Source organism: Sus scrofa, chromosome X (genome assembly GCF_054392235.1).
Source record: "Sus scrofa isolate SSC_HxYL_T2T_F1_AM1 chromosome X, Sscrofa_HxYL_maternal_Yorkshire_Landrace_v2.0, whole genome shotgun sequence".
Lineage (NCBI taxonomy): Eukaryota > Metazoa > Chordata > Mammalia > Artiodactyla > Suidae > Sus > Sus scrofa.
This window is the reverse complement of record NC_139401.1, coordinates 105,358,482-105,380,042: the sequence shown is the minus strand read 5'-3', so window position 1 is coordinate 105,380,042 and position 21,561 is coordinate 105,358,482. Positions and strand designations below refer to the sequence as shown.

The 21,561-nt window shown below is 64.2% G+C and overlaps 1 protein-coding gene across 1 annotated transcript in view; it reads left to right on the top strand.

Annotated features, from left to right (window-relative positions):
- Positions 1 to 21,561, top strand: part of LOC146394759 (uncharacterized) — a 60,805-nt gene that overhangs the window by 9,189 nt on the left and 30,055 nt on the right. Inside the window, exon 3 of the mRNA XM_085006983.1 lies at positions 6,524 to 6,600. Coding sequence (XP_084863109.1) covers positions 6,524 to 6,600 — 77 coding nt within the window. The remainder of the gene's footprint in view (positions 1 to 6,523; positions 6,601 to 21,561) is intronic.

Sequence of the window (21,561 nt, the reverse complement as noted above, 5' to 3'; positions counted from 1 at the left end):
TCTTGTATCTTGAACCCAGTATCCTTTAGATTTGGGAAGTTTCCAGCGATAATTTCTTCAAATATATTTTCCATCCCCTTATCTTTTTCTACTCCTTCTGGAATTCCTATTATGTGTAGATTGGCCCGCTTTATATTATCCCATAGGTCTCTTATATTGCTTTCCAGTTTTTTGATTCGGTTTTCTGTCTGTTGACCGGATTGAGTGATTTCCATTATTCTATCTTCCATATCACTGATTCATTCTTCTGCATTATTCATTCTGGATTTTACTGCCCTTAGTTCAGTTTGCACCTCTGCAAATGAATGTTGTAGTTTTTCTTGGCTCCTCCTTGTATTTTCTAGTTCCTTTCTGAGGGTATCTGCATTACTGTTCATATCTTCTCTTAATTCCTTCAGTATTTTCACTATTTCCCTTTAGAACTCCAGGTCTGTCTGACTGCAGAGATCTGTTTCATTGTTGACTGTTTTAGGTGAGTTCTCCTGTTGGTTTGACTGGGGGTGGTTTCTCAGCTTCTTCATCTTGCTTGTTGTTTTCTTTCTCCTGAGGGAGTTGTACTCTCCGTTATTGGGCAGTGTTTGCCTTGTCACTGCCGTGGAATATTTCCTGAGGGCTGGCATTGTTGGTCAATATTTTTGGGGCAGTGTGGCTTTTCTGGAGTGTTGATGGGGCTAACAGTGTTTCCTTGAAACAAAGGAGGGCTTCCTGAGGGCAGACAGGACTGAGAGGTCCACACCACGATGGTAGCAGATTTCACTTGGTCATGCAGAGGTTGTGCTGGTGTTTTTAGGCTGTGGGGTTCTTGCAGGGGGTTGGAGGTGTTGGGCAGCTGTTCCTCAGGAGCGCAGCACCCCCTGGGGGCTGGAGCAGCTGTCTGGGTCACTGAGAACCTAAGAGGCTCTTCCCTAGGGCAGCCCTAGGGCGGCCTGAGAATTTAGGCGGATCTTTTCACAGTCTGGCCGAGCTTGTTGCAGCTTTTCTGGGCTGCAGGGGATCTTCCAGGGGGCTGGTGGTGCTCAGCAGCTATTCCGCGGGAGTGGGGCACCCCCTGGGGGCTTGGGATGTGCCACATTCGTAAAAAAAGGCACGTTAATGTGACCAATAGTACATGGGTCAACCTGACCAAAGCCTCGAGATAAGGAAGTTTCTTAAAAAGTAGAAGACCCTGATGCTAAGACACAAGAGCAGACTTGTTGCTGGGTTGCCTGGATAGGGACCCATGTCTTTCTTGTGGTAAAGGCAGGCTAGGAGGCCCCCACAGGGCGAAGGAGCCACAGGATGTGGAGTGCCAGCCTTGGAGGTGCAGCCCTCTGAGGTGGCCACGATGATGAGCGGCCTTGCTTTTGCCCAGTTGGACAGGAGATGGCCTTGCTTCTCTTTTCCTTTCCTTGGCTCCTTTTCTGTTTTTCTGGGTCCTTTTTCTTTTTTTGCTTTTCGCCTTTTTTTTTTTTTTTTTTTTTTTTTTTTTTTTCTCTGAGCAAAGGGCGGAGGGAGAGGACTTTTGGGGTGTGGGGGGAAGGGCAGGCTGCCATTTCTGGTGCAATACCGCCATCCAGAGGAATGGCTCCGCCAGTCCTGCGAACTCTGGACTGTCCCTTCCTGGGGAGGAGTGACAGGGGCCTGCAGTCGGGGACCGGGGACTGTGTCCCGGGGAAGTCTGTCCAGAGCTCCGCCGGGGAAGGGGCGGGAAGCGTGGCCCAGGGCCCGGAGGGGCCGTGGGAGCTCCAGAGACCGGCCCCGGGCACCGGGACGAGGCCCATGGTCCGGGCGCCCGGCCCGTGGGGCACAGGAAGTGGAGTCTCGGGCCACCCTGGTGGCCGCCATGTCTGGGCGGGGCTAGAGGAAGCAGCTCAGAAGGAGCCTGGGCCCTGGGCTGGGGAGCTGCGGGCGCTTGGCAGCTCGCCCCTTCCCCTGGAAGGCAGAGCAGCCTTGGCCTGGGCGGGCCCAGGGCCTCTGAAGCCGCGCTGGCGCTGGCGCTGGCTCTCGCTCACGCTCTCACTCACGCTCACGCTCACGGGTGGGGCCCAGCCGGAGACCACCGCGGGCAGCTGGGCTTCTGCTGCCATTGGCTGCAGTGGCAGAGGCGAGCTCCAGTGACTCCTTCCTGTCCAGCTCAGAGATGGCATGGGGAGCCTGGGGACCCTGTGCCAAAGGGGCCCGAGGCCCAGCAAAGGCCGGAGGTCCCAGTCCAGAAGGGAAGGGCCCCTCCCGGGACCAGGGAGCCGCCTCAGAAGGAGCCCTGGGCCCGAGTCCGAAAGGCAGCTCCCAGGGTCTCCAGGATTCTGTCCAGAGGGCTCCCGGACCCACCTCTGAGAGAGGAGGGGAGAGGAGCGGAGCCGAGCGGACCCCCGGGGCCCTGCGCTTGCAGGCTTGGGCTTTTGTCCCCAAGAGGCTCTGGGCCTCTCACTGCAGCGATGGGAAGGAACGGCCCTGGCTTCCACTCAGCCCCGGCTCTCCAGGCCTCAACCCCGTGCTTGCCCCTGCCGCCCAGCCCGGGGGTCGAGTGGAGGCCTGAGGATGCTGCCTGAAGCTCACCTCTGTTGCACTGAGAGAAACACCCCGCCCTCCCCCTGTCCCGCACGACCACCGCCACCTCATGCAGCTTGGCCGCCAGGGCCAGGAACGAGGTGCATCGTGTACTCCTGGGCGCAGGGCCGCGCCTTCTGGTCCCCGACAGTCCCGATAGGCCACTTGTGGAGTGAGCTCCGGGTTGGCTCGTTCCTGCCCTTTGCCCAGCGCTTAATTGCCTGGGCTTTGGCCGGGCAGTGGCCGGCGGTGGTGAGGGGGGTGGGGATGGACGTGGCGGCGCGGGCAAGGCTGGATTGGTGGTAGGGTTCGGGCGGCCGTTGGGGACTTGGGCGGGGGGGGGGGGGGCTTCGAACTGGGAGCAGGTCTCCAGGCTGGACCCCTCCCTGCACACATACCCCCTTGCCCTCACCCCTCCTGGCAGGGTGTGGAAACTCGCTCCCTGCCCCTTCGTTCGTTGCACGCTTGTGGGTGGCCGGAGATGTTGTCAGCTGGGCTCCCGTGGGCCGAGTCTTTCCTTGGGGCCAGGTCCTGACCTACGTGGTCGTGACTGGTCCCTGGCCCCGGGACGGGGGCGGGGTGTGTGTCTCACTTGTGCCCCTGGGGCCAGGGCCAGCGGCTGCACCTGCCGAAGAACCAGGACCCCGTGTGAGACGGCCCAGGGGTCTTCCCCAGAACCAAACAAGAGGACCCGGGTCCTCCACGGGGCGGGAGGCCGCTGAGTAGGGCGACCTCTGGCTACACAACGTTCCCGCGGCCCCCCACCCACGCCCCCGGACCGATTGCGGCAACCGGACCGGGACAATCCACCCCCCGCCCCCTTGGCTGTGGCCCGTGATGGTCCATCTCAGGGTACCGGCCTGGGCCCAGTTCCACGCCATCCCGAGTGGTTCTGGATACCCAGTGTCACGTGGGCCGGGAAGGGGCGTCGCGGGGTCCGGGACCCAGACTCCCTTTGGTATGGGCAAAAGTAACGAGCGCAAAGCACCCGGGGCACTCCAGGCAGCGCCAGCTGGAACGTGCAGTGCACCTGCGCTGCTCTTCCTTGTCTGGGTCCGGGACCGAACACTCGTCGGGGAGCTCTCCACTGTGCCAGCAGTTGCTGCCCCTTGTCCACGCCGGCTGGGCCGGGGGGCTCCGCCGGGACAACACCCCCCGCCCCCGCCGCCTTGGGTCCTGGGTCTCCCGTGGCCCTGAGACCCCAGGGACCCCACTGGCCGACCTCGCCCTGCAAGCGGAGCGGGGATCCTCGGGCCGGGTGCCCTGGGGTGGGAGCTCCAGCGTAGCTAGTTCCTGGACAATGGCGGCCGCCCGTGCCACGCCCCCAAGGGTGCGGGCCTGGCAGCCAGGGGCTCCTCGGTGGGCCAGCGAGCCCCCGGCGTCGGCCCCGGCCCACCGCGTGTCGCTGCCACACCTGCTCTGGAGGCGTGCCCCGGCGGCCAGGGAGTCCTCGCAGTGCCCCAGACCCACCCGTCCTCCCGTGCCGCGCAGGCCTTCCCCTTGGCAGCACAGGCGGGGCCTGGAGGCCCTGCTCAAAACGCTTCCGCTTGATGGCACTGTTGCTCCAGAAATCCCAGCCATCCTTGCGAGCTCGGCTTCTCCCTCCGCCCTTTGCGGATCAAAAAAGGCCCAGGGAGGCCCAAGAGCCCTCCAGGCCCTCTGAGCGGGGGGCTGGCGCTGCTGGGGTGTTGGGGGAGGTGGTGTCTCTTCCTTTGGGGGCTGCTTGTGGGCAGTAGGACCCATGGGCATGTACGCCTGGAGACAGCCACAGGGATACGCGCATCCGTGGGTCGGTGGTCTCCACACACCTCTCTAGGAGTCTTGAGTCCACGTTTCCTGGCCACCGACCGGGACCCCTGTGATGCCTGCACCCTTGGGGAGCAGTATGCTTGCTTGCATAGGGGTCTTCTCGGGCAGGATCCTATCTCCTTGGGGACCTTGAGTCAGAGCTAGAGGTGGCCCAAGGACCTGGGTTTCTCCTCCTCTTCTTGCACGGCTGCCTCTCTGGGGCTCTCATCCAGCTAAGTCCGCGGGCTTCGTGAAGGGCCTTCAGGGCTCAGGAGCCAGGCCCTGAGAGAGTCAAAGCCACTGTGGCAGTAGAAGGAGCCCACCGGGACCCAGGGAGCTGGGGTGGATGGGCCCTGCTCACCTCCGGGGGTCTCAGGCATTCACTCTGCCATTGAGTTCCCCGGGGTAGCTGCTGCTGCTGCTGCTGCTGCTGCTGCTGCTGCTGCTGCTGCTGCTGCTGCTGCTGCTGCTGCTGCTGCTGTTCCTGCTCCTCCTGCTCCTGCTGCTGTTCCTGCTCCTCCTGCTCCTGCTGCTGCTGCTGGAGGTGGGGCTGGGGCAGGCCTGTTCTGGCCTGTGTGTGTTAGTGGTTTGGAGTCCATGGGACAGGTGCAGATGCCAGTGGCTCCCTCCATCCCCACAGACAAGATGACCTTGGTGAGGGCCATGTGTTCAGGAGACCCATCTAGGGAGCGCCCCCTGGGAGTGGGTCTGTACTCTAGCCTCAAGCCACACCCCGACCCCCACTCTTTGGTCGGTTCGTTCCTTCACGTGTGCCCGTGCCGGCGTGTGGGTGCCCGTGCCCGTGCATCGCATGTGGAGCTTACGTCGATCTGGGTGTTATTGAACGTGTACCCGTTATTTAACATACAGGGGGCGAGTGTCCTTTCTCTGGTAGTTTCCCCCCGTCACCGCCTTGGAGGTGCCACCGTGGAGAGCCCTTCCTCCCGGCCAAAGCCCAAGAAGCCCTCACCGTGCCGCAAGACGGCAGCTCCCAAGGTGTCCCGCTGCCTTCCACACCCCCGTCTGCAGCGGGCACCCTGCGTGGTGGTTGTGCGCGAATGCTTCCGGGGTTGAATGCGGGTGGCAGCAGGCAAGACCCAGAGGCCCGTGTCCATTTGGGCTGCGCCCCGCACAGGCTCAGGGAGTGGTAGAGGCTCTTGTGCATGTGGCTGCTCTCACAGCGTCACAGGTTCCCCCTGGCCTCGGCGCGTCTGTGCAGAGGGGACACCCCGTCCTGCTGGGTCTCGGTCCTGTCCATTTCTTTCCTGACAGCTCCTCAGGGTAGGGTGCCCTGGTCTGTGCCTGAGAGCAGGAGCGTAGGGTATGTCGGCTGTCCCCTTCTCTTTGGACGCTGGGCTTCTCGCCTGTCCTTTCCTCTTCCTCTTGCGTCTTTGACGGAGCTGGCTATGAGGGGGCGCGGGGCACGGGGTCCTGGTTGCCAGGGTGCGAGTGTGCGTGGCCCGGGTGCGTTGGTCGGGCGTCAGCGTTTGCCCCGAGGAAAGCAGTAGGCTCGATGTTACCTCGGCCGCGTCCCAGGGCAGCTGCCCTCACCCCCGGAGAGTCAGTGCGGTGGATCTGTGTGCGGCCCGAGAGGAGACAAGTCGGTGCCCGTTTACCCGCGGGTCATGAGAGCTGCTGGTCAGTGGAGGCCCTGTCTTTCCAGGCGGGGTGGAGGCCACGCGCCCTCGCCCCTGCCAAGATAATCTGGACGTAGCCGTGGGGCGGGGGCGGGGGCGGGGGTGGGGGGGGCGGGTAGAGAGCCGAGGAAGCAAGCCCTGGGCCTCCACTGGCCAAGGTGATGGCTGCGGTTCCCACCAGAAAGAGACTGTAGGGGCAGGTATCCTCAAGGTTTCACCCGACATGCTTCTTTCTGTGAGAACTGCCTCTGTCTCACGGGCTGGGGTGGCATCCGAACAATTTCCAAAGGGCGAGTGGAGTTGATTTTTCACCCTGTACTTTATTGGGAAGTTTTGGTTGACTTGGGGAGCTGGTGTGAACAGGAACCAGAGGCACTCCGGAGGTTGCCTGGATTGGGGAGGGGTGGGTGACTGCGAGTGCGTGCGCGCGTTTGTGTGTGTGTGTGCCTGGTGTAGGGAGGCGGGGGGGGGGGGGGTGAGGGCCTGGGGCGGGGGCGGGGGCGCGGCTCCGTGTTAAGCAGCACCGTGGCGGTTCCACGCTGAGTGCAGCGTGCTCGGCTCTCTCGTTGCAGGGTGTCAGGCAGAGTGGAAGGAGAGGAGGAGAAGGGAAGTCGGGGACGTCGGTCATGTCTAGGCGCTGGTGTTCTGGGTGAGTGAGTGCCCTTTGTTCTCTTCCTTCTCCTCTTCCAAAAGGGTTCATTTCATCACAGGAAAAGGTCAGTGGTTCTGGTGGTTCAGCAAGCCTCAAGAAGGGGAGACTCCCAAGGTAGGTCCGTGGCACGGGGCCACCGGCGTACCGTGCCGGAGTTTTCCGGCTTGATAGCAGAGGCTCTCGGGCCAGGTCCCGCTTGCGGAGCCGGAAGAAGGAGATGTGTGGACGAGCATCTAGCTCATCTGTGTGCGTTACCCTAGGCGCTCAGTACCTGGAATTTGAGGTCAGTGTCCTGGGGGACCGGGCGGATTGGAAAGGGATTAGGCCGGGACCCGGTTCGGGCTCCGGTTTGGGCTCCGGCTTCTGTGAAGCCAGCTGCCAGTGTTGCGATCGTTCAGCTCCCCACCTCAGCCACGAGACGCAGCAGGACCGGCCCGGCCGCGAGGGCCGGTGGTCGGAGACGCTTTGCGGAGAGCCGGGCCTCTTAGGCCTTCGGCCTCCTTGGCTTCGAGTGGAGCCCTTTCCGCCTGTTCCTCCCATCCTCTCCTGATGGCCCTTGGGCCCAGCCCTCTCCACCATGGCCTTTGACCAAGCCCGGAAGGCCTTGGGAACCTGCTCTTGGCGGGGTCGTTCGGAGGGTGCGCCTGCCGGGCGGCGTGGACCTTTGGGACGGGGCGGTGGGGGCGTGCACATCGGGGCAGCCCACTGGGGATCTCCTTGTGCTCCCCAAGTCTTGACTCTTGACAAACGGAGGAACTTGGAAGTGAGAAGCCTCCAGGAAGGTGTGCTTCCTTTCTCCCGTGTGGAAATGTCACGCGAGTGTGCGGGCGGCCAGCAGCCGGAGCTGGTGTTTTCTTTCTGTCTCTGTTTGTTTCCTCTTCCTGCTGTGTCCTCTTGAAACAGTCTTGCCGCGAGGAGGATGCCGCCTCCTGCCCTGGCTCGGGGTCATCCAAGGCTTCTCCAGGCGGGCCGGTGAGCGTGTGGCACCGTGGCTTAGCGCGGTCGGACACGGGTTTGCGGCTCTTGGTTACGAGCAAGGGGCAGAGTGGCACTTCTGCGGGCAGCTCTGCCTTCGAGAGGGGCGTGTTTGGCCATCCCAAGGGCCCTTCACGGGGAGCTCGCTCTGGGCGTGAGGTCAGATCCTCGGTCTAGGCCCTGGGCCCTGAGCGGGAGGGCCCCGAAAGGAACCTTTGGCTGTGAGGACCAGGCCCATCTCTCCCTCCCCCGTGTGGCTTTCGTGTAGGACTACCAAGGGCTCCCTGCTCCCTGCCTTGGGGAGAACGAGGCAAGGGCACTCATCCTCATGGCTTTCTTGTGGTAAAGGCAGGCAGGCTAGGAGGCCCCCACAGGGCGAAGGAGCCACAGGATGTGGAGTGCCAGCCTTGGAGGTGCAGCCCTCTGAGGTGGCCACGATGATGAGCGGCCTTGCTTTTGCCCAGTTGGACAGGAGATGGCCTTGCTTCTCTTTTCCTTTCCTTGGCTCCTTTTCTGTTTTTCTGGGTCCTTTTTCTTTTTTTGCTTTTCGCCTTTTTTTTTTTTTTTTTTTTTTTTTTTTCTCTGAGCAAAGGGCGGAGGGAGAGGACTTTTGGGGTGTGGGGGGAAGGGCAGGCTGCCATTTCTGGTGCAATACCGCCATCCAGAGGAATGGCTCCGCCAGTCCTGCGAACTCTGGACTGTCCCTTCCTGGGGAGGAGTGACAGGGGCCTGCAGTCGGGGACCGGGGACTGTGTCCCGGGGAAGTCTGTCCAGAGCTCCGCCGGGGAAGGGGCGGGAAGCGTGGCCCAGGGCCCGGAGGGGCCGTGGGAGCTCCAGAGACCGGCCCCGGGCACCGGGACGAGGCCCATGGTCCGGGCGCCCGGCCCGTGGGGCACAGGAAGTGGAGTCTCGGGCCACCCTGGTGGCCGCCATGTCTGGGCGGGGCTAGAGGAAGCAGCTCAGAAGGAGCCTGGGCCCTGGGCTGGGGAGCTGCGGGCGCTTGGCGGCTCGCCCCTTCCCCTGGAAGGCAGAGCAGCCTTGGCCTGGGCGGGCCCAGGGCCTCTGAAGCCGCGCTGGCGCTGGCGCTGGCTCTCGCTCACGCTCTCACTCACGCTCACGCTCACGGGTGGGGCCCAGCCGGAGACCACCGCGGGCAGCTGGGCTTCTGCTGCCATTGGCTGCAGCGGCAGAGGCGAGCTCCAGTGACTCCTTCCTGTCCAGCTCAGAGATGGCATGGGGAGCCTGGGGACCCTGTGCCAAAGGGGCCCGAGGCCCAGCAAAGGCCGGAGGTCCCAGTCCAGAAGGGAAGGGCCCCTCCCGGGACCAGGGAGCCGCCTCAGAAGGAGCCCTGGGCCCGAGTCCGAAAGGCAGCTCCCAGGGTCTCCAGGATTCTGTCCAGAGGGCTCCCGGACCCACCTCTGAGAGAGGAGGGGAGAGGAGCGGAGCCGAGCGGACCCCCGGGGCCCTGCGCTTGCAGGCTTGGGCTTTTGTCCCCAAGAGGCTCTGGGCCTCTCACTGCAGCGATGGGAAGGAACGGCCCTGGCTTCCACTCAGCCCCGGCTCTCCAGGCCTCAACCCCGTGCTTGCCCCTGCCGCCCAGCCCGGGGGTCGAGTGGAGGCCTGAGGATGCTGCCTGAAGCTCACCTCTGTTGCACTGAGAGAAACACCCCGCCCTCCCCCTGTCCCGCACGACCACCGCCACCTCATGCAGCTTGGCCGCCAGGGCCAGGAACGAGGTGCATCGTGTACTCCTGGGCGCAGGGCCGCGCCTTCTGGTCCCCGACAGTCCCGATAGGCCACTTGTGGAGTGAGCTCCGGGTTGGCTCGTTCCTGCCCTTTGCCCAGCGCTTAATTGCCTGGGCTTTGGCCGGGCAGTGGCCGGCGGTGGTGAGGGGGGTGGGGATGGACGTGGCGGCGCGGGCAAGGCTGGATTGGTGGTAGGGTTCGGGCGGCCGTTGGGGACTTGGGCGGGGGGGGGGGGGGCTTCGAACTGGGAGCAGGTCTCCAGGCTGGACCCCTCCCTGCACACATACCCCCTTGCCCTCACCCCTCCTGGCAGGGTGTGGAAACTCGCTCCCTGCCCCTTCGTTCGTTGCACGCTTGTGGGTGGCTGGAGATGTTGTCAGCTGGGCTCCCGTGGGCCGAGTCTTTCCTTGGGGCCAGGTCCTGACCTACGTGGTCGTGACTGGTCCCTGGCCCCGGGACGGGGGCGGGGTGTGTGTCTCACTTGTGCCCCTGGGGCCAGGGCCAGCGGCTGCACCTGCCGAAGAACCAGGACCCCGTGTGAGACGGCCCAGGGGTCTTCCCCAGAACCAAACAAGAGGACCCGGGTCCTCCACGGGGCGGGAGGCCGCTGAGTAGGGCGACCTCTGGCTACACAACGTTCCCGCGGCCCCCCACCCACGCCCCCGGACCGATTGCGGCAACCGGACCGGGACAATCCACCCCCCGCCCCCTTGGCTGTGGCCCGTGATGGTCCATCTCAGGGTACCGGCCTGGGCCCAGTTCCACGCCATCCCGAGTGGTTCTGGATACCCAGTGTCACGTGGGCCGGGAAGGGGCCTCGCGGGGTCCGGGACCCAGACTCCCTTTGGTATGGGCAAAAGTAACGAGCGCAAAGCACCCGGGGCACTCCAGGCAGCGCCAGCTGGAACGTGCAGTGCACCTGCGCTGCTCTTCCTTGTCTGGGTCCGGGACCGAACACTCGTCGGGGAGCTCTCCACTGTGCCAGCAGTTGCTGCCCCTTGTCCACGCCGGCTGGGCCGGGGGGCTCCGCCGGGACAACACCCCCCGCCCCCGCCGCCTTGGGTCCTGGGTCTCCCGTGGCCCTGAGACCCCAGGGACCCCACTGGCCGACCTCGCCCTGCAAGCGGAGCGGGGATCCTCGGGCCGGGTGCCCTGGGGTGGGAGCTCCAGCGTAGCTAGTTCCTGGACAATGGCGGCCGCCCGTGCCACGCCCCCAAGGGTGCGGGCCTGGCAGCCAGGGGCTCCTCGGTGGGCCAGCGAGCCCCCGGCGTCGGCCCCGGCCCACCGCGTGTCGCTGCCACACCTGCTCTGGAGGCGTGCCCCGGCGGCCAGGGAGTCCTCGCAGTGCCCCAGACCCACCCGTCCTCCCGTGCCGCGCAGGCCTTCCCCTTGGCAGCACAGGCGGGGCCTGGAGGCCCTGCTCAAAACGCTTCCGCTTGATGGCACTGTTGCTCCAGAAATCCCAGCCATCCTTGCGAGCTCGGCTTCTCCCTCCGCCCTTTGCGGATCAAAAAAGGCCCAGGGAGGCCCAAGAGCCCTCCAGGCCCTCTGAGCGGGGGGCTGGCGCTGCTGGGGTGTTGGGGGAGGTGGTGTCTCTTCCTTTGGGGGCTGCTTGTGGGCAGTAGGACCCATGGGCATGTACGCCTGGAGACAGCCACAGGGATACGCGCATCCGTGGGTCGGTGGTCTCCACACACCTCTCTAGGAGTCTTGAGTCCACGTTTCCTGGCCACCGACCGGGACCCCTGTGATGCCTGCACCCTTGGGGAGCAGTATGCTTGCTTGCATAGGGGTCTTCTCGGGCAGGATCCTATCTCCTTGGGGACCTTGAGTCAGAGCTAGAGGTGGCCCAAGGACCTGGGTTTCTCCTCCTCTTCTTGCACGGCTGCCTCTCTGGGGCTCTCATCCAGCTAAGTCCGCGGGCTTCGTGAAGGGCCTTCAGGGCTCAGGAGCCAGGCCCTGAGAGAGTCAAAGCCACTGTGGCAGTAGAAGGAGCCCACCGGGACCCAGGGAGCTGGGGTGGATGGGCCCTGCTCACCTCCGGGGGTCTCAGGCATTCACTCTGCCATTGAGTTCCCCGGGGTAGCTGCTGCTGCTGCTGCTGCTGCTGCTGCTGCTGCTGCTGCTGTTCCTCCTGCTCCTGCTGCTGTTCCTGCTCCTCCTGCTCCTGCTGCTGCTGCTGGAGGTGGGGCTGGGGCAGGCCTGTTCTGGCCTGTGTGTGTTAGTGGTTTGGAGTCCATGGGACAGGTGCAGATGCCAGTGGCTCCCTCCATCCCCACAGACAAGATGACCTTGGTGAGGGCCATGTGTTCAGGAGACCCATCTAGGGAGCGCCCCCTGGGAGTGGGTCTGTACTCTAGCCTCAAGCCACACCCCGACCCCCACTCTTTGGTCGGTTCATTCCTTCACGTGTGCCCGTGCCGGCGTGTGGGTGCCCGTGCCCGTGCATCGCATGTGGAGCTTACGTCGATCTGGGTGTTATTGAACGTGTACCCGTTATTTAACATACAGGGGGCGAGTGTCCTTTCTCTGGTAGTTTCCCCCCGTCACCGCCTTGGAGGTGCCACCGTGGAGAGCCCTTCCTCCCGGCCAAAGCCCAAGAAGCCCTCACCGTGCCGCAAGACGGCAGCTCCCAAGGTGTCCCGCTGCCTTCCACACCCCCGTCTGCAGCGGGCACCCTGCGTGGTGGTTGTGCGCGAATGCTTCCGGGGTTGAATGCGGGTGGCAGCAGGCAAGACCCAGAGGCCCGTGTCCATTTGGGCTGCGCCCCGCACAGGCTCAGGGAGTGGTAGAGGCTCTTGTGCATGTGGCTGCTCTCACAGCGTCACAGGTTCCCCCTGGCCTCGGCGCGTCTGTGCAGAGGGGACACCCCGTCCTGCTGGGTCTCGGTCCTGTCCATTTCTTTCCTGACAGCTCCTCAGGGTAGGGTGCCCTGGTCTGCCTGAGAGCAGGAGCGTAGGGTATGTCGGCTGTCCCCTTCTCTTTGGACGCTGGGCTTCTCGCCTGTCCTTTCCTCTTCCTCTTGCGTCTTTGACGGAGCTGGCTATGAGGGGGCGCGGGGCACGGGGTCCTGGTTGCCAGGGTGCGAGTGTGCGTGGCCCGGGTGCGTTGGTCGGGCGTCAGCGTTTGCCCCGAGGAAAGCAGTAGGCTCGATGTTACCTCGGCCGCGTCCCAGGGCAGCTGCCCTCACCCCCGGAGAGTCAGTGCGGTGGATCTGTGTGCGGCCCGAGAGGAGACAAGTCGGTGCCCGTTTACCCGCGGGTCATGAGAGCTGCTGGTCAGTGGAGGCCCTGTCTTTCCAGGCGGGGTGGAGGCCACGCGCCCTCGCCCCTGCCAAGATAATCTGGACGTAGCCGTGGGGCGGGGGCGGGGGCGGGGGTGGGGGGGGCGGGTAGAGAGCCGAGGAAGCAAGCCCTGGGCCTCCACTGGCCAAGGTGATGGCTGCGGTTCCCACCAGAAAGAGACTGTAGGGGCAGGTATCCTCAAGGTTTCACCCGACATGCTTCTTTCTGTGAGAACTGCCTCTGTCTCACGGGCTGGGGTGGCATCCGAACAATTTCCAAAGGGCGAGTGGAGTTGATTTTTCACCCTGTACTTTATTGGGAAGTTTTGGTTGACTTGGGGAGCTGGTGTGAACAGGAACCAGAGGCACTCCGGAGGTTGCCTGGATTGGGGAGGGGTGGGTGACTGCGAGTGCGTGCGCGCGTTTGTGTGTGTGTGTGCCTGGTGTAGGGAGGCGGGGGGGGGGGGGGGTGAGGGCCTGGGGCGGGGGCGGGGGCGCGGCTCCGTGTTAAGCAGCACCGTGGCGGTTCCACGCTGAGTGCAGCGTGCTCGGCTCTCTCGTTGCAGGGTGTCAGGCAGAGTGGAAGGAGAGGAGGAGAAGGGAAGTCGGGGACGTCGGTCATGTCTAGGCGCTGGTGTTCTGGGTGAGTGAGTGCCCTTTGTTCTCTTCCTTCTCCTCTTCCAAAAGGGTTCATTTCATCACAGGAAAAGGTCAGTGGTTCTGGTGGTTCAGCAAGCCTCAAGAAGGGGAGACTCCCAAGGTAGGTCCGTGGCACGGGGCCACCGGCGTACCGTGCCGGAGTTTTCCGGCTTGATAGCAGAGGCTCTCGGGCCAGGTCCCGCTTGCGGAGCCGGAAGAAGGAGATGTGTGGACGAGCATCTAGCTCATCTGTGTGCGTTACCCTAGGCGCTCAGTACCTGGAATTTGAGGTCAGTGTCCTGGGGGACCGGGCGGATTGGAAAGGGATTAGGCCGGGACCCGGTTCGGGCTCCGGTTTGGGCTCCGGCTTCTGTGAAGCCAGCTGCCAGTGTTGCGATCGTTCAGCTCCCCACCTCAGCCACGAGACGCAGCAGGACCGGCCCGGCCGCGAGGGCCGGTGGTCGGAGACGCTTTGCGGAGAGCCGGGCCTCTTAGGCCTTCGGCCTCCTTGGCTTCGAGTGGAGCCCTTTCCGCCTGTTCCTCCCATCCTCTCCTGATGGCCCTTGGGCCCAGCCCTCTCCACCATGGCCTTTGACCAAGCCCGGAAGGCCTTGGGAACCTGCTCTTGGCGGGGTCGTTCGGAGGGTGCGCCTGCCGGGCGGCGTGGACCTTTGGGACGGGGCGGTGGGGGCGTGCACATCGGGGCAGCCCACTGGGGATCTCCTTGTGCTCCCCAAGTCTTGACTCTTGACAAACGGAGGAACTTGGAAGTGAGAAGCCTCCAGGAAGGTGTGCTTCCTTTCTCCCGTGTGGAAATGTCACGCGAGTGTGCGGGCGGCCAGCAGCCGGAGCTGGTGTTTTCTTTCTGTCTCTGTTTGTTTCCTCTTCCTGCTGTGTCCTCTTGAAACAGTCTTGCCGCGAGGAGGATGCCGCCTCCTGCCCTGGCTCGGGGTCATCCAAGGCTTCTCCAGGCGGGCCGGTGAGCGTGTGGCACCGTGGCTTAGCGCGGTCGGACACGGGTTTGCGGCTCTTGGTTACGAGCAAGGGGCAGAGTGGCACTTCTGCGGGCAGCTCTGCCTTCGAGAGGGGCGTGTTTGGCCATCCCAAGGGCCCTTCACGGGGAGCTCGCTCTGGGCGTGAGGTCAGATCCTCGGTCTAGGCCCTGGGCCCTGAGCGGGAGGGCCCCGAAAGGAACCTTTGGCTGTGAGGACCAGGCCCATCTCTCCCTCCCCCGTGTGGCTTTCGTGTAGGACTACCAAGGGCTCCCTGCTCCCTGCCTTGGGGAGAACGAGGCAAGGGCACTCATCCTCATGGCTTTCTTGTGGTAAAGGCAGGCAGGCTAGGAGGCCCCCACAGGGCGAAGGAGCCACAGGATGTGGAGTGCCAGCCTTGGAGGTGCAGCCCTCTGAGGTGGCCACGATGATGAGCGGCCTTGCTTTTGCCCAGTTGGACAGGAGATGGCCTTGCTTCTCTTTTCCTTTCCTTGGCTCCTTTTCTGTTTTTCTGGGTCCTTTTTCTTTTTTTGCTTTTCGCCTTTTTTTTTTTTTTTTTTTTTTTTTTTTCTCTGAGCAAAGGGCGGAGGGAGAGGACTTTTGGGGTGTGGGGGGAAGGGCAGGCTGCCATTTCTGGTGCAATACCGCCATCCAGAGGAATGGCTCCGCCAGTCCTGCGAACTCTGGACTGTCCCTTCCTGGGGAGGAGTGACAGGGGCCTGCAGTCGGGGACCGGGGACTGTGTCCCGGGGAAGTCTGTCCAGAGCTCCGCCGGGGAAGGGGCGGGAAGCGTGGCCCAGGGCCCGGAGGGGCCGTGGGAGCTCCAGAGACCGGCCCCGGGCACCGGGACGAGGCCCATGGTCCGGGCGCCCGGCCCGTGGGGCACAGGAAGTGGAGTCTCGGGCCACCCTGGTGGCCGCCATGTCTGGGCGGGGCTAGAGGAAGCAGCTCAGAAGGAGCCTGGGCCCTGGGCTGGGGAGCTGCGGGCGCTTGGCGGCTCGCCCCTTCCCCTGGAAGGCAGAGCAGCCTTGGCCTGGGCGGGCCCAGGGCCTCTGAAGCCGCGCTGGCGCTGGCGCTGGCTCTCGCTCACGCTCTCACTCACGCTCACGCTCACGGGTGGGGCCCAGCCGGAGACCACCGCGGGCAGCTGGGCTTCTGCTGCCATTGGCTGCAGCGGCAGAGGCGAGCTCCAGTGACTCCTTCCTGTCCAGCTCAGAGATGGCATGGGGAGCCTGGGGACCCTGTGCCAAAGGGGCCCGAGGCCCAGCAAAGGCCGGAGGTCCCAGTCCAGAAGGGAAGGGCCCCTCCCGGGACCAGGGAGCCGCCTCAGAAGGAGCCCTGGGCCCGAGTCCGAAAGGCAGCTCCCAGGGTCTCCAGGATTCTGTCCAGAGGGCTCCCGGACCCACCTCTGAGAGAGGAGGGGAGAGGAGCGGAGCCGAGCGGACCCCCGGGGCCCTGCGCTTGCAGGCTTGGGCTTTTGTCCCCAAGAGGCTCTGGGCCTCTCACTGCAGCGATGGGAAGGAACGGCCCTGGCTTCCACTCAGCCCCGGCTCTCCAGGCCTCAACCCCGTGCTTGCCCCTGCCGCCCAGCCCGGGGGTCGAGTGGAGGCCTGAGGATGCTGCCTGAAGCTCACCTCTGTTGCACTGAGAGAAACACCCCGCCCTCCCCCTGTCCCGCACGACCACCGCCACCTCATGCAGCTTGGCCGCCAGGGCCAGGAACGAGGTGCATCGTGTACTCCTGGGCGCAGGGCCGCGCCTTCTGGTCCCCGACAGTCCCGATAGGCCACTTGTGGAGTGAGCTCCGGGTTGGCTCGTTCCTGCCCTTTGCCCAGCGCTTAATTGCCTGGGCTTTGGCCGGGCAGTGGCCGGCGGTGGTGAGGGGGGTGGGGATGGACGTGGCGGCGCGGGCAAGGCTGGATTGGTGGTAGGGTTCGGGCGGCCGTTGGGGACTTGGGCGGGGGGGGGGGGGCTTCGAACTGGGAGCAGGTCTCCAGGCTGGACCCCTCCCTGCACACATACCCCCTTGCCCTCACCCCTCCTGGCAGGGTGTGGAAACTCGCTCCCTGCCCCTTCGTTCGTTGCACGCTTGTGGGTGGCCGGAGATGTTGTCAGCTGGGCTCCCGTGGGCCGAGTCTTTCCTTGGGGCCAGGTTCTGACCTACGTGGTCGTGACTGGTCCCTGGCCCCGGGACGGGGGCGGGGTGTGTGTCTCACTTGTGCCCCTGGGGCCAGGGCCAGCGGCTGCACCTGCCGAAGAACCAGGACCCCGTGTGAGACGGCCCAGGGGTCTTCCCCAGAACCAAACAAGAGGACCCGGGTCCTCCACGGGGCGGGAGGCCGCTGAGTAGGGCGACCTCTGGCTACACAACGTTCCCGCGGCCCCCCACCCACGCCCCCGGACCGATTGCGGCAACCGGACCGGGACAATCCACCCCCCGCCCCCTTGGCTGTGGCCCGTGATGGTCCATCTCAGGGTACCGGCCTGGGCCCAGTTCCACGCCATCCCGAGTGGTTCTGGATACCCAGTGTCACGTGGGCCGGGAAGGGGCCTCGCGGGGTCCGGGACCCAGACTCCCTTTGGTATGGGCAAAAGTAACGAGCGCAAAGCACCCGGGGCACTCCAGGCAGCGCCAGCTGGAACGTGCAGTGCACCTGCGCTGCTCTTCCTTGTCTGGGTCCGGGACCGAACACTCGTCGGGGAGCTCTCCACTGTGCCAGCAGTTGCTGCCCCTTGTCCACGCCGGCTGGGCCGGGGGGCTCCGCCGGGACAACACCCCCCGCCCCCGCCGCCTTGGGTCCTGGGTCTCCCGTGGCCCTGAGACCCCAGGGACCCCACTGGCCGACCTCGCCCTGCAAGCGGAGCGGGGATCCTCGGGCCGGGTGCCCTGGGGTGGGAGCTCCAGCGTAGCTAGTTCCTGGACAATGGCGGCCGCCCGTGCCACGCCCCCAAGGGTGCGGGCCTGGCAGCCAGGGGCTCCTCGGTGGGCCAGCGAGCCCCCGGCGTCGGCCCCGGCCCACCGCGTGTCGCTGCCACACCTGCTCTGGAGGCGTGCCCCGGCGGCCAGGGAGTCCTCGCAGTGCCCCAGACCCACCCGTCCTCCCGTGCCGCGCAGGCCTTCCCCTTGGCAGCACAGGCGGGGCCTGGAGGCCCTGCTCAAAACGCTTCCGCTTGATGGCACTGTTGCTCCAGAAATCCCAGCCATCCTTGCGAGCTCGGCTTCTCCCTCCGCCCTTTGCGGATCAAAAAAGGCCCAGGGAGGCCCAAGAGCCCTCCAGGCCCTCTGAGCGGGGGGCTGGCGCTGCTGGGGTGTTGGGGGAGGTGGTGTCTCTTCCTTTGGGGGCTGCTTGTGGGCAGTAGGACCCATGGGCATGTACGCCTGGAGACAGCCACAGGGATACGCGCATCCGTGGGTCGGTGGTCTCCACACACCTCTCTAGGAGTCTTGAGTCCACGTTTCCTGGCCACCGACCGGGACCCCTGTGATGCCTGCACCCTTGGGGAGCAGTATGCTTGCTTGCATAGGGGTCTTCTCGGGCAGGATCCTATCTCCTTGGGGACCTTGAGTCAGAGCTAGAGGTGGCCCAAGGACCTGGGTTTCTCCTCCTCTTCTTGCACGGCTGCCTCTCTGGGGCTCTCATCCAGCTAAGTCCGCGGGCTTCGTGAAGGGCCTTCAGGGCTCAGGAGCCAGGCCCTGAGAGAGTCAAAGCCACTGTGGCAGTAGAAGGAGCCCACCGGGACCCAGGGAGCTGGGGTGGATGGGCCCTGCTCACCTCCGGGGGTCTCAGGCATTCACTCTGCCATTGAGTTCCCCGGGGTAGCTGCTGCTGCTGCTGCTGCTGCTGCTGCTGCTGCTGCTGCTGTTCCTCCTGCTCCTGCTGCTGTTCCTGCTCCTCCTGCTCCTGCTGCTGCTGCTGGAGGTGGGGCTGGGGCAGGCCTGTTCTGGCCTGTGTGTGTTAGTGGTTTGGAGTCCATGGGACAGGTGCAGATGCCAGTGGCTCCCTCCATCCCCACAGACAAGATGACCTTGGTGAGGGCCATGTGTTCAGGAGACCCATCTAGGGAGCGCCCCCTGGGAGTGGGTCTGTACTCTAGCCTCAAGCCACACCCCGACCCCCACTCTTTGGTCGGTTCATTCCTTCACGTGTGCCCGTGCCGGCGTGTGGGTGCCCGTGCCCGTGCATCGCATGTGGAGCTTACGTCGATCTGGGTGTTATTGAACGTGTACCCGTTATTTAACATACAGGGGGCGAGTGTCCTTTCTCTGGTAGTTTCCCCCCGTCACCGCCTTGGAGGTGCCACCGTGGAGAGCCCTTCCTCCCGGCCAAAGCCCAAGAAGCCCTCACCGTGCCGCAAGACGGCAGCTCCCAAGGTGTCCCGCTGCCTTCCACACCCCCGTCTGCAGCGGGCACCCTGCGTGGTGGTTGTGCGCGAATGCTTCCGGGGTTGAATGCGGGTGGCAGCAGGCAAGACCCAGAGGCCCGTGTCCATTTGGGCTGCGCCCCGCACAGGCTCAGGGAGTGGTAGAGGCTCTTGTGCATGTGGCTGCTCTCACAGCGTCACAGGTTCCCCCTGGCCTCGGCGCGTCTGTGCAGAGGGGACACCCCGTCCTGCTGGGTCTCGGTCCTGTCCATTTCTTTCCTGACAGCTCCTCAGGGTAGGGTGCCCTGGTCTGTGCCTGAGAGCAGGAGCGTAGGGTATGTCGGCTGTCCCCTTCTCTTTGGACGCTGGGCTTCTCGCCTGTCCTTTCCTCTTCCTCTTGCGTCTTTGACGGAGCTGGCTATGAGGGGGCGCGGGGCACGGGGTCCTGGTTGCCAGGGTGCGAGTGTGCGTGGCCCGGGTGCGTTGGTCGGGCGTCAGCGTTTGCCCCGAGGAAAGCAGTAGGCTCGATGTTACCTCGGCCGCGTCCCAGGGCAGCTGCCCTCACCCCCGGAGAGTCAGTGCGGTGGATCTGTGTGCGGCCCGAGAGGAGACAAGTCGGTGCCCGTTTACCCGCGGGTCATGAGAGCTGCTGGTCAGTGGAGGCCCTGTCTTTCCAGGCGGGGTGGAGGCCACGCGCCCTCGCCCCTGCCAAGATAATCTGGACGTAGCCGTGGGGCGGGGGCGGGGGCGGGGGTGGGGGGGGCGGGTAGAGAGCCGAGGAAGCAAGCCCTGGGCCTCCACTGGCCAAGGTGATGGCTGCGGTTCCCACCAGAAAGAGACTGTAGGGGCAGGTATCCTCAAGGTTTCACCCGACATGCTTCTTTCTGTGAGAACTGCCTCTGTCTCACGGGCTGGGGTGGCATCCGAACAATTTCCAAAGGGCGAGTGGAGTTGATTTTTCACCCTGTACTTTATTGGGAAGTTTTGGTTGACTTGGGGAGCTGGTGTGAACAGGAACCAGAGGCACTCCGGAGGTTGCCTGGATTGGGGAGGGGTGGGTGACTGCGAGTGCGTGCGCGCGTTTGTGTGTGTGTGTGCCTGGTGTAGGGAGGCGGGGGGGGGGGGGGGGTGAGGGCCTGGGGCGGGGGCGGGGGCGCGGCTCCGTGTTAAGCAGCACCGTGGCGGTTCCACGCTGAGTGCAGCGTGCTCGGCTCTCTCGTTGCAGGGTGTCAGGCAGAGTGGAAGGAGAGGAGGAGAAGGGAAGTCGGGGACGTCGGTCATGTCTAGGCGCTGGTGTTCTGGGTGAGTGAGTGCCCTTTGTTCTCTTCCTTCTCCTCTTCCAAAAGGGTTCATTTCATCACAGGAAAAGGTCAGTGGTTCTGGTGGTTCAGCAAGCCTCAAGAAGGGGAGACTCCCAAGGTAGGTCCGTGGCACGGGGCCACCGGCGTACCGTGCCGGAGTTTTCCGGCTTGATAGCAGAGGCTCTCGGGCCAGGTCCCGCTTGCGGAGCCGGAAGAAGGAGATGTGTGGACGAGCATCTAGCTCATCTGTGTGCGTTACCCTAGGCGCTCAGTACCTGGAATTTGAGGTCAGTGTCCTGGGGGACCGGGCGGATTGGAAAGGGATTAGGCCGGGACCCGGTTCGGGCTCCGGTTTGGGCTCCGGCTTCTGTGAAGCCAGCTGCCAGTGTTGCGATCGTTCAGCTCCCCACCTCAGCCACGAGACGCAGCAGGACCGGCCCGGCCGCGAGGGCCGGTGGTCGGAGACGCTTTGCGGAGAGCCGGGCCTCTTAGGCCTTCGGCCTCCTTGGCTTCGAGTGGAGCCCTTTCCGCCTGTTCCTCCCATCCTCTCCTGATGGCCCTTGGGCCCAGCCCTCTCCACCATGGCCTTTGACCAAGCCCGGAAGGCCTTGGGAACCTGCTCTTGGCGGGGTCGTTCGGAGGGTGCGCCTGCCGGGCGGCGTGGACCTTTGGGACGGGGCGGTGGGGGCGTGCACATCGGGGCAGCCCACTGGGGATCTCCTTGTGCTCCCCAAGTCTTGACTCTTGACAAACGGAGGAACTTGGAAGTGAGAAGCCTCCAGGAAGGTGTGCTTCCTTTCTCCCGTGTGGAAATGTCACGCGAGTGTGCGGGCGGCCAGCAGCCGGAGCTGGTGTTTTCTTTCTGTCTCTGTTTGTTTCCTCTTCCTGCTGTGTCCTCTTGAAACAGTCTTGCCGCGAGGAGGATGCCGCCTCCTGCCCTGGCTCGGGGTCATCCAAGGCTTCTCCAGGCGGGCCGGTGAGCGTGTGGCACCGTGGCTTAGCGCGGTCGGACACGGGTTTGCGGCTCTTGGTTACGAGCAAGGGGCAGAGTGGCACTTCTGCGGGCAGCTCTGCCTTCGAGAGGGGCGTGTTTGGCCATCCCAAGGGCCCTTCACGGGGAGCTCGCTCTGGGCGTGAGGTCAGATCCTCGGTCTAGGCCCTGGGCCCTGAGCGGGAGGGCCCCGAAAGGAACCTTTGGCTGTGAGGACCAGGCCCATCTCTCCCTCCCCCGTGTGGCTTTCGTGTAGGACTACCAAGGGCTCCCTGCTCCCTGCCTTGGGGAGAACGAGGCAAGGGCACTCATCCTCATGGCTTTCTTGTGGTAAAGGCAGGCAGGCTAGGAGGCCCCCACAGGGCGAAGGAGCCACAGGATGTGGAGTGCCAGCCTTGGAGGTGCAGCCCTCTGAGGTGGCCACGATGATGAGCGGCCTTGCTTTTGCCCAGTTGGACAGGAGATGGCCTTGCTTCTCTTTTCCTTTCCTTGGCTCCTTTTCTGTTTTTCTGGGTCCTTTTTCTTTTTTTGCTTTTCGCCTTTTTTTTTTTTTTTTTTTTTTTTTTTTCTCTGAGCAAAGGGCGGAGGGAGAGGACTTTTGGGGTGTGGGGGGAAGGGCAGGCTGCCATTTCTGGTGCAATACCGCCATCCAGAGGAATGGCTCCGCCA